The sequence below is a fragment of the Python bivittatus genome, unplaced genomic scaffold (genome assembly GCF_059951505.1).
Source record: "Python bivittatus isolate LINGU-HERP-01145 unplaced genomic scaffold, Pbiv_v1 ctg000400_np1212, whole genome shotgun sequence".
Taxonomy (NCBI): domain Eukaryota; kingdom Metazoa; phylum Chordata; class Lepidosauria; order Squamata; family Pythonidae; genus Python; species Python bivittatus.
In genome coordinates, this window is record NW_028277073.1 from 4617852 (window position 1) to 4635988 (window position 18137).

Sequence of the window (18137 nt, forward strand, 5' to 3'; positions counted from 1 at the left end):
TACATATATAAGTAGATATACAGCCACAATCAATATATTCCTAATCTCACTTCTAAGATAACACATCACAAACACTTTTTTATGCATGCATCTATAAACACACACTTCCTTATCTTTGCCTGCTTATGTTGAATCATTCACTAAACATTTCATTTATTCTCACGAACAATTTATTTCAATCATATACTATTCTTAACATATTCAGTAATCAACAATCAGTTCCATACTCATGCAAAACTTTCCATAATTCCTCTTAGCATTCTCTATATCAACACAGTACCCAATAAGTTTTTTTTCCCTTACATTCATGACCTGCTGAGCAAAAATCTGCTCTGCACATCTCTTAATGAGTGAGGGATTAGGAGCAAGACATCCACATCCCAAAGACTCTACCAGTCACATCTCCTATTGTCCCTTCAACGAGCCCATCATGTTAGTGAGAAACGCAGCCACCCTGGAAGACATTTATGGGGTCCCCCCCAACCAACTTTCTAGACTGAAGAAGCTGCTTGGACAAGCCATGAAACATATCAAACCAAAAGAAAAGAAGTCCAGTTGCCATGACTCAACCTCCAGACAATTCCACCTGGATGACTGAGAACCTTCATCAACATATCCCAGATGCTGCTCATTGTTAACTCTCATACCTTTTCGATCAGAATTCTGCCAGACTCCTTCCCCGTTAATACACAAATCCTTCTGTATCTTTTGCATTCATTTTTGCTGCTTTTCATTCTATGTAAGGGAGCAATATTCGCATTTTTCCAATTTGATGGCGTAGAGGAGGCCGTTGCGCCTACCTTAAACAAATTACAAATCCATTCAACAAACAAACAACATCCCTATTTTAACCTAACTCCAAATAGAGTGTCTCTACCTGCATTCTTACCATCTTCAATATTCTCAAGCATTTATTATTTAGTTTTCACTTTTTTTGCACATTTACTTTTGTAGCATTCTTTTCAATTCTACTGACATCGCTATAATTCCCATGCAAGTCTCTGAAACTCTTCATCCAGCTTTCTCTGTCTTCACTTCCATCCCAAACCATTTCATTACCTTTATTTTTCATTCCACTTATTTTCCTGGAGGTTCCTTGTTAATCCCTCTTCACCGACTTCTATGCAATTTTTTATTTCCATTAAAATCATGCTGCATCTTCTCTGTCTCTTAATCATATCTGTTCTTTGCTCTCTCTGTCTACATTCTTTGCCATTTTCTTTGTTCGACGTACACATTATATAGTATCTCTTTATTTTTCATCCTTCTTTTTTTGCAGCAATCATTCTCTCATGCACCTTTTTTGTCATCCATGGCCTTTTCACATCAATATTCCACCAGGCATCCTTTTCTATGTGCCCATGACCATAACTCCACCCTCTATGTTCCAAACAGCTTTCACATCTTCCTTCCTTATGTTCACTTTCCTTTCATTCTATTGGGAGATTAAGTTATCTTCCAATATCTTTTCATACAGGACTTGAACTTTCTCTTTTTGCAGTCATTAGTAAAGTTAGCAAAATGCCATCTTGTCATTTCTATATAAATGGTTTTTAGATGTTACCAAGGTCTTTTCTCTGTAATTAACTCCTATTTAGAAACATACCAGGGAAGAATTAGCTTTTTACTGATGTATTTTTCTTTTAGGGAGAAGCAGGCATTGATGGAATGAAAGGTGAAAAGGGTGTCCAAGGAGAAAAAGGAGACCGAGGTCCTCTGGGGTTGCCCGTAAGTATCTAGAAAGAAAGGGAAATCACAACGAGAAACAACAATTAACACAATTATTCATGAAAGAGAATATTTCAGATATCACCCAGAGAAGCATCTGAATCTATAATGATTTCTTGGATTTGAAAAATCATAGGCAATTCCTCCAGATTTTTATTATTTGGGTAATGCTGACAAGAAGAAAACTGCCTATTAGGATTTTAACATTTTAATCATAATTGTAATAATGAAAAAAAATTCAAAACGCTAGTTCAGATGTTGAAATATGCAAGAATTAAAAGAAATAACTTACAGAATTCATTTATTTCTAAAAATGTGGAGGACGGGAAGACTGGCAACAATGTAAAGGAAATATCTGGTACAGTTTTCTTCCCAAGTTCATGAATTGAAAAAAAGGTTACAAATGGTGACCATGTGACTGCGGGATGCTGCAATGTCATAATCGCAAGCCAGGCACCAAGCACCTGGGTTACAATCACATGACTGCAGGGATGATGCAACGGCTGGAACTTCGTGGACTGGTCGTAAGTACCACTCGTTCAGTGCCATTGCAAGTTCAAACGGTTCCTGAATGAGTGGTTGTTAAGTGAGGACCACCTGTATTGGTGAACTCAACCACTGGACATTTGAGTGGTGGCTCTAGAGAATATTGTAACAGGCTGAGCTGAGATATCCACTTTTTTAACAATCATGATGCCATATCATTAAGAGCTAGTAAGGAAGGCCGGACAGTAGGAAGATACTGAAGGATTTTCTTACTGGAGGTTGTGGCTTCATGGCAGAAGAAACACAGTGAAACTAGAAAGATGGAGGAGTTTGGAAGCTTCTGTTGTGATCTGGGTGGCCATAGAAATTATATATATATATATATATATATATATATATATATATATGTATGTATGTATGTATGTATATATAAAGAAATATCTCCCAATGAGCCATTCACACAATGGACGCAACACAGCTGAATGGGAAATAGCCTTATTCTCTTTTTTCCAATTCTTCATAGCTACCACACTTCCCTTCTCCCAAAAAATTGTAGCATCATTCCAGAACTAGGAGGTTGTTTAGATTTCAAGGGTACTTCCTACACAGCACCAAAGGATTTTCACCCTAGTTCCAAGCATGCATGGTTGCATCATGGAGCTAAGATGTATCTTTTTCTTAGCCTAGAAAACTGCAGAATCATATTCCCAGACTATTGAGATGGGTTCCTTGGATTAATTGGGAGGAGTTTACAACTGAAATGGACAAGCCATGTGTCTGTCTCATCTCATGTTGGGCAAAAGTATTGTTCTTCTTTGATTTTATCCCCATTCATCAAGGAATGAGTGAAAATGGAAAAGGAGAGATCTTTGGTGGCTTGGAACCAGAACTTTAATGAATTCAGGTCCTTGGGGAAAAGGAAAGTCATATTTAAAGAAAATGGAGAGAAACCATCCTTCTCTTTTTCATCGCGTTAAACATTTTGCTGAATTCTTGCACCATTCAGAGGAAAGGAAGAGGAAAAGCCTTCCTTTTTTGCTGGCAATGACAATTTTCTGAACAGGACCATAGTTGGCCCAGCACTAGCTTCTCCTCCTTTTCTTCTTTAAAAACAGAAATATCAGCACAATTGCAGGTTCCCTATTCCAGAATTGTGTAGGGCTAGCCTACTTGGACTGCAGAATTCCAGATGACCACTAGACGCTAGCAAAGTGTTAGGATTCTCTATATCACTTGGCTGTCCCAAAGTCTGAAGTTTTACAGCACAGATGTAGTAGATCTAGGATTTCAGTCCCAAGAAAAACAAAATTAATTGATTATCTGTGAAAGGATAGTTTATTCAGAAGTAAACATAGCTGTGTTCAGTGAGATATCTTCCTCTTTTATAACTCAGGGAAGCCTTGGAAGAAAGGAAAGGATTTGCTTTGCAGGACTGACAACCAGAAAAACAATTGAGGGAAAGGAGAATCACTGATAACTTGGACAGTTTTAGAAATGTGGATGGATGGATGGATGGATGGATGGATGGATGGATGGATGGATGGATGGATAGATGGATAGATGGATAGATGGATAGATGGATAGATGGATAGATGGATAGATGGATAGATGGATAGATGATCCTTCTTACCCAGGTTCTTTTCCCTTATGGGTTAATAAATCAAGGTAAGTTTGCTCCATTTACCTGATAAATTTTAGGTTTGAATTTTCTACTGAAATTCATACTGGAAGCCTACCAGATTGGAACCAGGAGTAAGCAAGTTGTGCTTACTTTAAGAGCTTTATCTGAGAGGTGCATTCTACCTTTTTTCTTCTAACATTCTAAAACCTGTAATGTTGCCTTTGCGGACCCTTTGAAGAGTAATTTTCTGTTCAAGAACTTCCAAGAATGCCATATGGCAACACAATGTTGTTTGCCTACTGAAAAAAATCTTATATTTTCTTTCTGCAAACATTAAGCAAGGCAGTGTGCAATAAATACTGTAAACCTTATAAAGGGAATAATAGATAAAAACAGTAATATTAAAACACTCAAGCTAATGAGGTAGGCCTTGATTCTTCTTTGAAAAACCAGAAACATGTAGATTGGAAGTGTACTATGCTGTTGTCTAGACTCTGTAAAAATCGATAAATGGGGAAAACATCACATTTGGAAAGACCAGTGGTGAAGGGAGAAGGTTACAACAAATGACATAAAGATCTTTATGTAACAGTTACACACACACACACACCCATACACACCCTCCTCCAATTCACATGAAAATGGATACATGGCAACTTGTAATAGAAGCACCCTACTTTTTGTAAATAAAACATCTGCGATTATATTTCTGATTGTAAAATCCATTTTCTATCAATTTATTTGTGTAAGGTTGATTACTGCTAGTTTGATCTAACATTCATGTATTTCTTAAAGCACTTTCCACCCCAGATGGTACTTCAACTTTGTCCTACTTTTCAGACCTGAGATCAGGTCAGTTTCACTTCTCCTAGCAACTACTGATGCTTGGATGACTTAATAATCTCTCCAGTAAGAACAATGTAATTTGAGTTACTCAATGATTCACAACTGTAAATAGTTCTTATTGAAAGAATAATCAACCTTTTTGATCATTCTATGCAAAAGCCAATATTCAAGCTAAATGTATGTATCATTTGACAGGAAACTGTGATTTTGTAGCTGCAGTTATTCAGAATGAAGGAAAAAAAAAAGGCCTTCCTTTATTCAAAAATTCCTTTCCTAAATCAAGTCTCAATAGTTTTAGTACCATTTTTCCTATGGAACACTTGGGGATTTGTGGGTAAATATCAACTGAAATATTATTGTAAGTAAATTTTATCTCTTAATGAGTCCAGTTTGAAAGCTCTCTTAAATTCCCTTTCTATATTTATTAATTTCCCAAATCTCTGAATGTAAGAAAAGGAAAGAAAGTGGATTTGTCCCTCTTTCTCAGCTTGTACCTCCTCCTCAATAAGGAATTAGATTCCTAGTGTTGACCTAACTTGCCTATAGTTATAACCTATAATTCTAGTTAGTGATTTATATTGCATTATCCAGGTATTTTTACTTTGAAGCTTACTGGTGACTTTTAGACTCTCCTTTAAAAAATTATGTATGTGATAAATTATAACTAAGGATATTGAACAACTGTAACCTCCAGGACACTTTAGATCCCATGTTTACTTACTGATATTCTACTATTGTGCTTTACTCTTTTATTATTTCATGTTTCATGGTTTTTGTTTTCAAAAATGCTTTAAAAATGCTTTCAAAAAGCACAGTTGCACTGCCCAGTCGGAAGCACACTGGACTATACTCCCCTATCACATTTTTCACTGGAACTCCATTCAGTGTGTCTGGATGAAAGTGACCGGTTTCGAGAGATTGTTTGTATTTAAATATATCTGAAGTTGTAAAAATTTCCATCACAAAAAAAGCAACAGCAAAAATTTGCCTGCTAAAATTTTAACCCCTAGTCTCATTTTTACATGTTGGTTTTCTTAATTTTTATTTTCTAATTATAAAAATAACCATTTTATTCTATAATCAAGCTAGGCTCATATAGCATTTTCATCATTTTGGGGCCTGGACAACTTTTTAAAGCACCAAAACACTTAACTGGTAAAAGGTCGTGATTTCAGCTGGTGTCTGGAGAAGAGGTATTGGTATTGTTCAAACCCAGAATTCATTAGTGTCTCCATCAGAATAGAACATATGCTAGTTTTCTGTTACAAGTTTGATCTCAACTTGGATTGCCAATAAATATACTCAGAAGCTTGTGAAAGTGATGCATAATGGAGAAAGTAATGATAAAGAAGGTGCCATGCTTGCTAAATGTTTCCTTTCCGTGCCCTTGTGTTAAACATATGAAATATGTTTAACAAATATGTGATGTGGGAACTCTATCTGTGAATGACGCAAGGGGGGAGGCTTCAGAAGATGTTCCAACAATTAGTGAAATGGCATTTATGCTTTTGTACTTCCAACACAGACCCAAAAAGTCATCTACGTATAACCTTGCTTTTATTGTAAACACTCTCCTGAAGCTGATAATGCCAACAGCTGTATGCAGCTCCTTCAATCTCTTCCTGTGGGAGGCATGATTACAATTTTATGCTCTGAGAAGGGACTGCAGAGTAAGTTTTAACCCTCTCCTATCACTTAAATTAACCATTGGAGTATAGCTATAATGTCATGGATGTCATGTTTTATCAAGTCCGTTGCAATCACTGTTGGATTCCTCTTTCTGTCTGAGAAGATTCTGAACCTACACTAATATGTTCAAAGGAAACATTTTCATTTTCTAAAAAATGTCCAAGAGAATTTACTCCTACTGCTGGCCGGTGCACTTTTGCCACCACAGGAATGTTTTTAGTTCTGCTCAGGATGGGAGAGTAAAGCCTGGGGAATGTTGTTCCTTTGCCTGCTGAAGTACTGTATTTATCGAAGTGTGCATCCTCACAGTCCTGCTAAAGCCACCAGCTTACGTTACATTCAGTGTCTGTCGTTTCGTTGGTTTCCTTGTAAGTGCCATCACCTGTCCTTGAGAGCTAAGTTTTGTTTTATGGTTAGCACATGTGTGTCTCTGGTCACGGCTTCACTCACCTCTTGTTTCCCCTCCTCACCCCTTCCTTCTTGCCTTTTGTTTTGTTAACCCTTCCCTGTCTGTCCAGGGCGCTTCAGGTTTAGACGGCAGGCCTGGCCCACCGGTGAGTTCCATTTCTCCAATACCCTACGTTCCTATTCCCTGATGCTGTGATTTGTCTCCTTTGTCCTGCCACAACCATATTTGTATCACTGTCTTTCAAAACAGCAGCAACAACAACAACTAGAGTAGAACAAGGGAAGTGACTGCATTTTGATGCTAAACAACAGTAAAGTTGTGTTTCACATCGTTACATGTCCATGGGGTTCCAAGTATTTGGGATAATTGGCCTCTTGATTTATTTGCAATTATATTGTGTAAAATACAAGTGAAAGCTTTGTATGTAGTCATTGTACATGTTATGTACCTCTGTTGTCATATTGTCAACTGTCCATTGTCTTCTTTTTTTTCCTTCCCATTAAAATCTTGCCTAAAGCATCCCCACCCATTTTTCTGGGCCAAGGAAATGGCCTGGATATGAACTGTATGGGTGGAAGGAATTCTGCTGCTCTTTCATTTCAAGCTTTTTGTTCTGATCTCATTAAAGCCTGGCTGCTCTTTATAGATAGATAGGACTCTTGGAAGTAAAGCCCACAACCATCTTGCTTTCCCAGATGTTAAACTTGGATGTCCTGCCTCTGCAAGTGATCTCAGTTTCATCTATATCTAAAGTGGGCAATGATTTTGAGTTTTAGTTGGTGACTCTCATGTGAATTGTGGGCTAGTAGCTTAACAGTGGTTGCTGTTTCAGGACTCTTGGCTTCTTAGTCTGGTTTTAGCCAGGTTCACACAACCAGTGATTCTCTAATGGCTATTCACGCTCCATTTGCTCACATGCATATGGTAGGTATGAAAATTATGTGAGCTGAAGAATTGCCAGCACTACTGGGGAAAAATATGGGTTTCCTTGCTTCATCTTTCTTCCTTTACCCTTTAGATCATAAATGATAATGAAAGGAATTTGGTGCTATCTTATTTATGCAAAAGATGGTAAAATGCAGGATATGCATGAGAAATTAGAGATTGTATATTGCTAAAATATATTGGAATTATTGACTATGTTGATGGGGTTAACTGTCTCAAAATACCTGTCTTGAGTTAAAAACTCCCTTTTTATTATTAATCAGAATTTCATTCCAAAAGATTAATCCATTTTTCCCCCAAAGGATTTCCAAGTTCTTAGAAATTGACAATTATTTCTATCAGGTTTCATACTAGTTCATGCAGTCCCTATAATTTCAATTTCTTTGAAATTACAAAATAATTGTATATTACTGATGATCTATATATCAGTCTTCTATAAATGAATACAAGGACTTTTGCAGAACCTATTTAACTGTTAAGTTATATTTACTATTATATAATCCTGAATGCAAAGGTAACTCGGTTGATTGGTTACCTACCCCAAATATGCAAGTCTCTTATTCTTGAAATTCCTGGTTCTATTAAGTGAAGTTAAAAAAAGTATGGCCTGAACCACTTTTTTTTTAAGTGGTTTCGCTGAAATGGCCCCACGCTTGCTCATTTGAAAGCCTTCAATGCAGAACCACTGGAGAACAGGGTGCTACAATGCATAGTATTTGAAGGTATTCTTAAAGATGTAGAGCTGTACCATATGGAATTATACCCCAGGTCTGGTACTGGACATTCATGTAGCAGTGACAGCAAATCAGGGCAAATATTTTGCAAGAAAATAAGGATCCCACTTGCTCTGCAATCCTAAGAAACAAGTCCCCCGCCCCCTTCTTCCATGCCTCTGTATTGAGAGGAACAGGCACGCTATCTACAGTACATCTCTTGCCTTTGGCTTTGAATTGGAAAGAGGCTGACTCCTCCTTCCACCCATCTTGCACTCAGCCAGCAGTAGTGAGTGTCTGAAAAATCCCATTCCTGAAAAACAGAGAGGGAACCCCCCTGGGAATGGCTTGCAGATCAAACCAATAGTGGTGCTGCAGGGTTAGAGTTTAAGTGTAAGTCTAAACTCAGTGCATATCAACTCTCTTTCAGGACAGCCTCTCCTTGCCAGAATCTGTACTGCACATCCATGAATATTACTGGGGGAGGGGGGGGGGAAGAAAAGAAAAATCCCACCAAAGTGAAGCACGATCTATTTCAACAGAGGAACCCATTTAACATTCTCATTGAAATCAGAGAGGCCAAACAGTAGTTAATAAGAAGATTCAGTTTACCAGGAGAGTGTTTAAACATTCACTACTCCCAGCTGCAGCTTGAAGTGATACAACCAGGGAAAGCTTAATTACTCTGATTTTACAAACTGATCCAGAAGAGGGATCAAACTGTGATTGCTCCGTTGATTAACTTGCCAAAATCCAATTTAATCTTAAGAATATTTGACTATAAAAAAAGAAAGTGCCTGTGAGCTGGAAATAGAGCTGGAAATAGAACATTCCCACCGGGATTTCTCTCTTTCCTGCTCTAGTGAAGTGGTGCATAAATGGCACCTGGGGAATAGAAGACTTGAACACGAATGAGTGCTCCTCATGTTGTCAGTTCTGTTAATATATTTACATTACTGCTTGCGATATGGTTATCTGTCAACGTGCATGATGAACTTCTTAGAAAAAAAGTGATGCAAATTTTACTTGCCCCCCAACTCGACTCAGCTTCTCCTTAAATGGTTTACACTATCCTCGGTGATTACCTTCATTTTTCTACAGCTTTTAGCTTTGTTGGTGATTGGAACTAAACGGATTAAAATGTTTTGTCTCATTCACTGAAGATTGTCATTTACTATCTATAACCTTCATCACTCAGCCAAGGATCCTACTTTTATATATACTGTAAAACTGTTATTTTCCTCAACTCTAAAAGCTGTAGTGGTGAATATCTTCAGTAATCAAATCCTTTTCTTAGTTCTTCTTTTCTTGAGAAACCATAATCTTGCCTTGCTTGAAATATGTTTGAATAATTGGCTTCATCAATTTATTTTTACCAAAAAATTCAGGGTACTCCAGGACCAGTTGGAGTCCCAGGACCAGCAGGACCAAAAGGAGAAAGGGTGAGCAATCTTTTATAAACAAGTGACTTAGAATTCAGGTACAAGGGCACATTTTAAATAGGACGCTAATATCATGCTTAAGATGATGATCCCATATAATCCTTCCAATCTCCTGAATTGACCAGTAATGGGAATGTTAAATTAGTGCCTTTCTATTACTATTTATGGGGTCCCTGAAGGATATGGTTAAAAAAATTCAAGATAGCGGCTATGGTGATGCAATCAAAGCTCCTCCTACTTTTATGTGTGTCACACGTAAAAACAAGTGGAGCTTTGATTGCATCATCACAGCTGCCATCTTGAATGTGGGGCCACATCCTGTAGACACCCCATTCCCTTTTCTCTTTATTGGATAAGGATTGAAATATGCTGTCTCCAAGCCCATGGCGGCTTGCATGATGTGAAATAATTAAAACAGAAATAAGAAAGTGAAGACATTAGGTAATTAGGGTTTCTGAACCCACCAATCAGCAGCTGATATCCACCATTGTGTTTCCTTTTCACTACATAGCTGTGCATGTTCTGCGGCAATGTATGGAGTCAGTAATATGCTGGAGGAATTAATAAATTGAAAATCCAGATAAGGACAGAGATGCTCAAGAAATAGTGTTTTAACCTATGCTGCATGGAATGATGCTTCTAAAACACAGGCTTATCACGTACAAGTTATTTTGGACCCAGTTTAATCCTTTAGATGACAGCTGTAGCCAAAGACACTACATCAGTGTTGTCCAAGCTTGGCCACTTTAAGATGAGTGGACTTCAACTCCCAGAATTCCTCAGCCAGCATGGCTGGCTGGGGAATTCTGGGAGTTGAAGTCCACTCATCTTAAAGTGGCCAAGTTTGGACAACACTGAACTATATCATTATGTTGATGATGCCCAGCTGTACTTCTCAAACCCAACCTGCACAGGTGAAGCTGTCAATGGACCGACCCAGAGTCTGAAGGCTGTTTGGGTCTGGATGGGGTAGAACAGACTTCTGCTCAATCCTGACAAGACTGAGTGGTTGTGGCTGTTTGGCCTCCCTGGGTCAGGTGCATTTCCATCACTGGTCTTGGATGGGGAAGCACTTCCCCACTGAAGACTAGTGCACAACTTGGGGGTCCTTCTAGACTCACAGCTTCTGCTCAAAGAGCAGATGGCAGCTGTGGCCAGAGACCCTTTGCACAAGTTCATCTTGTGCAGCAGTTGTGCCCTTTCCTTGACAGGGAGGCCCTTCAGACAGTTACTCACACCCTGGTCACCTCATGATTGGACTATTGCAATGCGTTGTACATAGGGCTGCCCTTGAATACCATCCAGAAGCTGCAACTCGTTCAAAATGCAGTACCACAAGCAGTAACGGATGCTTCTCATTATGCCCATGTGTCACTGCTGCTACACAAGTGATATTGGTTACCAACTGGCTTCTGAGTGCAATTCAAAGTGCTGGTTGTTACCTATAAAGTCCTGTATGGCATAAGGCCTGGTTATCTGAGGGACCTCCCACCTCCAACTGTTTCTGCCCGCCCAGTACATTTGGGCAGAGTGGGTGTGCTCCAGGTTCCCTCAATTAAATGTTGTCATCTTAGCCACTGAGGAAGTGTGCCTTCTCTGTCATGGCCCTCTGGAACAGCATTCCCTCAGAGATCCAGACCTTCTCTCCTGGAGTTCCAGAGAGCCATTCATTCATTCATTCATTCAATTTTTCAACTGCCCATCTCCCCCCAATGGGGGAACTCTGGGCAATTCACAACAAACATTAAAAACATAAAATATATAAATACATACATGCTCTGGTCCCAGGTTTGGGGTTAATGTGATTGTGGGGGGCCTGTTGTGGTTTTTGTTATTGTTATGGTTGTTTTAGACTGGACTGTGTCATTTTTACTATTTTTTGAATTTTGTAAGCCATCCAGAGTCTGTTGGAGTGGGCAGCCATAACAATATAATAACAACAACAGCAGCAACAACAGCTTTACTTGGAACAGCTTATATCCTGCGACAATAACTTTAACACCATCAAACCACAACATCTGCCTATCCCAGGTCCTTGGGAAGGACTTGATAGGTGGACAAATATGCCAAATCCAGTCTAAACATCTGGCTGACTATATGACCAACCATGATAGTTGCTGTTGTTGTTGAACTTCTGTTGTTTCTTAGCATTTGCCCCACATGGTTGCAGAATTCCCTTGTTTTTGCAGTGCACTCACCTACTTCTTGCAGCAAAACTACCAATGCATGATGTGACAAGCTGTTTTCTTTATCAGTTGGCTTGTCGCAGAGAATGATGCTGAGCATAGCGGAGAGGGAGTGCCTGGCCCAGGTCCCCCTAGCTGGTTTCTGCACCTAAGACAGGATTGGAACTTGGGTCTCCCTGCTGCTAGTCCAGCCCCTTAACCATTATACCACAACTGGTTCTCATATGACTGAACTACAGTAATGCGCTTTAAATGGAGCTGAGTTGGAGAAGGGCCTGGAAACACATTGAAATTCTGGCTCTAGCTTTGCTTCCAGATCCAGTTCAAAATACCAGTTATGACCTTTAAAGCCTAATGAAGTTTACATCCATGACTATCTGATGGATCGTGTGCTCCTATGTGAAGATATCCATAGGTCTCAATTACTTTCTCCCATTTATTAAATTATTTAGATTTTTGGCAGCCCCAAATCATATTTGGGTGCGACAGGAAGGAGGGCCTTCTCTGTTGCCACTCCACATCATTCCTCCTCTTTTCTAAGCTTCTGTCTTACTGCTTGGACCTTACATTGTAAGAAAATCTTTGGCCTTCTAAGGTTGCTTGTCTCAGGATGCTTTTGATTCAGTTGCTTTTAAATTTTGAGGCTGCTGGTGTCCACACTTGTTTCTTTTATATATTGTTGCGTTTATTATGGTATGTTTTACCATCTTACTGTAAATTGCCTTGAACTGGCAAGGTAGAAATATTTTTAAAGGACTAAACTGGAGATGTGCTTTTGTTTTATGATTGAAAGGAGGTAATTTCTATAAAACAGCGGTGGGCAGGGGACAAGGTAGTATTTACTGTTAGATCATTTGTTGATCTGCAGTCCAAACAGCAAGGATGTCTGACTCACAACTGTATTAGGCAGCAAGAGCAAAAACGCCTCTCTCTCCCACACACATCTAAATCAGATAGCCGAGGTGGAAGAAACCGTGCGAGGAGGAACTAAAAGTAGCTCTTTCTATGTCTTCCCAGAGGCACAGGCATACTTATGTTCAGAACCATTATAGTTGTCTCAATTCCTAAGCTGCTGTTTTTCACCTAGCTCCAGTTAGTAAAGCTCACGATTATTAAAAATTAGCTTATGCATGGTTGAACGTTCCTTGATGGAGAGACAACATTACTCCATGTCTGCAGTACTTGTTCAAAATCCAGAACTATTTCTGTCTTCCTAATTCTGTTGCAGGGAAATAAGGGAGATTCTGGTTCTACAGGACCGATAGGACCAGCAGGGCTTCCTGTAAGTATAGACCTAGTATTCCTCTCTGATGATTTTTCATTTTATATCAACTATTTCCTACAGCAGTGTTGTCCAAACTTGGCCACTTTAAGATGAGTGGACCTCAACTCCCAGAATTCCCCAGCCAGCCATGCTGGCTGGGGAATTCTGGGAGTTGAAGTCCACTCATCTTAAAGTGGCCAAGTTTGGACAACACTCTCCTACAGGAATGTCTTTTTTGAAAGTGCTAGAGGCTTTCAATGTTCTCTCCACAAGCAGAAACAATAAAAATGTTCTGCTTCGTTGCTGAGAAATTGTAAGGCTCAAAAATGAACATTATACTTGCCAATCTGCTTTTATTTAAACCCAGGGATGAGAAAAATGTTCATGCAGATAAACCCCCAATGTGAGAAATCAAAATTAAGATTTATATACTGAAGTGTAGTAGGTTAGCTGCAGTTAGTTCAGAATGTAAAAAAACTGGGTAGAAACCCTTTTGGAATTCTAGTGCAGAATACTTGGGAAAATATAGGTTGTAACAGGGTAATCTTTCTGGATCTCCACAACGCTTCCAGGTTTGGGGCAAACTGACTACAACCCTAATTCTGTATATCCTGAAGTGACATAACGTTTTCAAAGTTGTAAAAATATCTTGTAGGGCTTTCAAGGCTCACCAGGTGAAAAAGGAAACCGGGTAAGTCTTCAATTAAGCTCATTTACATACTTTTTCATACTTTTGTCTTTAAGAAATGGTGGAATGATTAATTTTTATGGCATGGAAAAGATAATTACATCCTATCAGGAAGCTGCACAAGTTTTCATGAGTTTTGACAACAATACTGGTTGGTTAAAAAAAAAAAAAGTTTGGATTAAATTTCATGAATTCCTTGGTTAGTCTTAAAATTAACTTGCAACAAATATTTGGTTGCTAATCAGACACAGAACATGCCTCCATTCATCATGATTCCAAGGTTGATATCACATATTAATCATTCTACTTCTGATTATGTTCCATAATTTCCTCTAGATATAAATACAACCTTTAATATCAGGATGACTCCATACTAAGTAACCTAGCAACACCCTGATATTTTTTTAGTTGGTTTTAAATTTGTATAGAATTTGGACACACAATGTCCAGTCTTGGTTAACTAAGGCTTGGATTTTGTTCCAACAACTTGGTTGACTAATGAGATGTTTGGTAGAATCAGATAAACCTCCGTCCATCTGGATGATGAATCTTGAAAGAAAAAATACTGTTAATTGGAATAAGCCACTGGGAGAAATTGTCTTAGCTGTGGCTCATAATGCAAGGAAAATGCAAGGAAAAAAAATGCAAGAAACATTTACTAGGACCAAAAATCCAAAGTTTTATTCTGTAGCCTGTGGGTGGTATATTTGCAAAATAATGAGACAGAAGGATCTGAATTAGAGCAAACATCTCCCAAACCAGGACCAAATCATGCAGAAATAGTCACTTAGCCTTTAATAAGGAAACATGTTCCTAGTCTTTTTCACATGTTGGTGTGAAAAAGTTGCTAAAAAGCCTGATGCTTTGACAGGAAAAGGCTATTGGTAGTTTCTCAGAGATGCAGATATTGTCCTCCCAGATAAAATGTAGGGGTAGCCTAATTCCACACTGATTACGCTGGACCCAGTTCAGCAACTGCGAAAGCTGCATGAAAGGCTGGTGAAAAATGCAAGAAGATAGTTCTGGTCCCTTCATTTGACTCTGGTCCTCCCTCCCCTTCTGCATGGTGGTTTGCTCTCAGTCCTAGTGAAGGGAGAAAAGCAACCAGGAAGAACCAGTAGAGAGAGCTGTGGAAGAACAGGTTTCAGCACCTCATCCCTGTCTGTTCCGAGCATCTTTTCAGCATCCCTCCCAACTCCTCTTTTATAGAGATCCAGTAGCCGGTCTAATTCTGGCTCAGAAATCTGCTCCCTTGCAAGCTAGTCATTTCTTTTCTGCAGTTCTGCTCCATTGTTTTAGGTCTTACCACTGAAGGATCTGGTAACCTCTTAACACCAAACAGTCAAGATGGCGTGGGACATATAATGAGAGCTAGGGAGCGTAGAATGTTCTTGGAGCAAACCAACTGAAAAAATATCAATGCTTAAGCTATCCGTTGAAGTGGAATTTGTTATTTCAATTTGTTCTTTTTCTTCTCCTCTCTACATGTGTGTTTGCGCGTGTGTCTTTTCCTTGCTTCCACAGGTCTACCTTTGTCCCCCTTATTCCTTCCTGCTCTTCTGCCTTTTCTCCTGAGTTCTTCCTCCTCTTCCTGCGCAACCCATTCTGCATTTCCTCCTGGATTATGCTTCCTCCATGCCAGCGTTTGATCCTGGGTGACCTCTCCTTTCCCATCCATTTTTTTTTCCTCCTGCCAGCTTAATGTTTCAATCCCATTCATTTCTCCCCTCCAAAATTAAAAACAAGAGTGGGAAAATCTATTACATCCTAATTTTATGTTGTCATCTAATCCTTATACCAAATACTAAATGAAATTTCCTTCCCGCCAATCCCACTTACATTTTATATCCAGAGCACGTATCAAAACTGCATATGTTACTGACATTCTAAATTGGTCCAGAAAAGGAATATTGTTCTCTTACTGAATATTGGTCCTTGGCTGGATGTTGGCTCTGTTCAAAATAGACTGACCTCAGAGACACTCAAGGTGATTTTTCAGCTTTATACAGGAAGCTGGCATCAAGCCCACAGTCTCTATTTTTATCCCATCGGGGTTCAACTTTAAGAAGTTAAATAGGACACAACAGCTTTAAATTGCTTTGCTAAGTTCCTCTCCTATGAAATCAAAATCACAATAGGCCCTGGGTGCCTATCAATTTAAAAAGTGATATTTTGAGCTTTTTAAAATAACAATTCAGCATTAACATTAGCGTGTATTCTTTTCAGGAAGCAAGACAACTTTTAAAATGCCTTTTACATTTATTCTTGAAAGGACTATGTTAAAAAAAAAAAAAAACCCAACAGAGCTAAATATAAACAGTTGATGTGTCCAATTACATCTTCCCCAACCACATATGCAGAATTAGACTATGGGCTATTGCTCATGGCTCAGTTAAAGGACTATCCTTGTGCTAGCAGGAAATTATATCTAGGTAATATTTGCTGTCCCCATTGCCAGTCTCCACCATACCACAAGCAAGGTGCTGCCAAAAGTGGCGTTCTTATTTACTGTATGCAGGAAAGGGACTGGTGGATTCTCTAACTCTGTTTTCCTCCCTTCCCCAACAAACTCACCAGGTGGTGAGAAAACATCTACCAATCACTGCCCTTAATATAAGATGAAGCTGGGATAAGGAAAAGGCGAGTTTGATCAGATGGATAGGATGACATTTTCAATGTCAAAATTCATTCTGGGTTTTGCATGGATGAGTCCAACAGTAGTCTGACTAACAAGTAGCAGATGCTTTGGCGGGGGGGGGGGGCAGCTGTACAGTGAAGTGGGAGAGAGTATTAGCACTGTACCAGCCATCTCCTGGTCCTGCACCTGTTACATTTTAGGCTACATTTAAGGATGAGTTTTCTCACCCTTTTAGAAATTCAAGGGGTGATACAGGATAGGAGGGGGACTCATACTACACTGCACAGCCCCTGCACACCAGCCAGTGGGAGGTGGGTGGGAATCTTTCTGCTTCACTAACCAACCACTCCCTGCACCTATTACTTGTAACAGCTAAAAGACAAGTGGGGAAGCTGTGTGATGCAGCAGCAGGGAGATTTCCCTGCCATGCAACCCTTGGGCTATTAACAGTTGACAGGTGAACAATCCTCACTGTTGTTAAGTTAGGCTATTTTTTAAACATGGGTTTAGTGCTCTTCTGAAAGAGTGCTAAATCTGTATTTAAAAGTAGCCTGAATAATAGTTATTAGGTGTGAGGGATGCACAATGCAATGGGGGTCTCGTGGACTAGAGGAGAGGAAGTATACCCATACCAGCTTCAATTGGCCAATAGGTGGTGAGTTGATCCCATTTCCTATGGTTCATCTGACCACACCATCAACATAAGGGACAGTAAAGCATGTCAGATTGTATCCAAAGCAAATCTGTGTTGGAATAGGAGGGAAAATGAGAGAGGGATGAAGGCAATGTTATGAAAAAGGAGGTTACTGGAGCATATCTGTCCATATTTGACACAGGGGAGGAAATGCCCAGTGACAGCAGTATTGTGTGATTGCTGCTAGCTCCCATGAAGTCTCATTCTCATTCATAGGATTTCAAAGAATCAGGCTAGATACTGTATATAGCCTATTGGAAGTAAAGCCATCTTTACAGTAACTTAGAAGGTCTGGCTTTTGCAGAACATGTCCTGGGAGAGAAGAAAATCTATGAACATATCTTTAGGGTTGGTTTTTGTTTATTACTGACCATAGGAAAGGTGGAATGAACAGAAAAAAAAGAGCAATGACTTCCATGAAATAAAATCATTTATCATCTCCTTGGGTCTTCCTGAGATCAGAACTTTCCACCATACTTAAGGGAATGACCACTGACCAAGCATGAGAAACTCTTGTTCCTCATGGCATGACTTTGGAACATCTTGGCCTCACTCTTGCCATCTGACTGATGAACGTGGGAGAACAAAAACCTTTTAATTCTTCTAATTTGAAATTTTAACCATGGCTTAAAGTGCATTCATTTCAATGCAAAAGTAAAATTCACCAGTGTCCATGCAAAACTGTTTCCTGCAAAAGCTTAAAGAATCAAGCCTTTGAAGTGATTATTTTTATAATGTTATATTTTGTTTCTGTAACTCAAACGTGGATTAGATGGTCCGTTTATGTA

At 39.2% G+C, this 18137-nt stretch overlaps 1 protein-coding gene across 18 annotated transcripts in view; it reads left to right on the forward strand.

The window, feature by feature from the left end:
* Positions 1 to 18137, forward strand: part of COL13A1 (collagen type XIII alpha 1 chain) — a 104081-nt gene that overhangs the window by 76130 nt on the left and 9814 nt on the right. For 16 of the 18 annotated variants that reach the window (XM_088144336.1, XM_088144332.1, XM_088144338.1 and 13 more), the window contains 4 exons: positions 1648 to 1728; positions 9826 to 9879; positions 13294 to 13347; positions 13985 to 14020. In XM_088144336.1, coding sequence (XP_088000462.1) covers positions 1648 to 1728; positions 9826 to 9879; positions 13294 to 13347; positions 13985 to 14020 — 225 coding nt within the window. Of the gene's footprint in view, positions 1 to 1647; positions 1729 to 9825; positions 9880 to 13293; positions 13348 to 13984; positions 14021 to 15541; positions 15673 to 18137 lie in introns of all 18 variants that reach the window. The other 2 variants (XR_015796717.1, XM_088144348.1) reach the window with 2 other exon arrangements.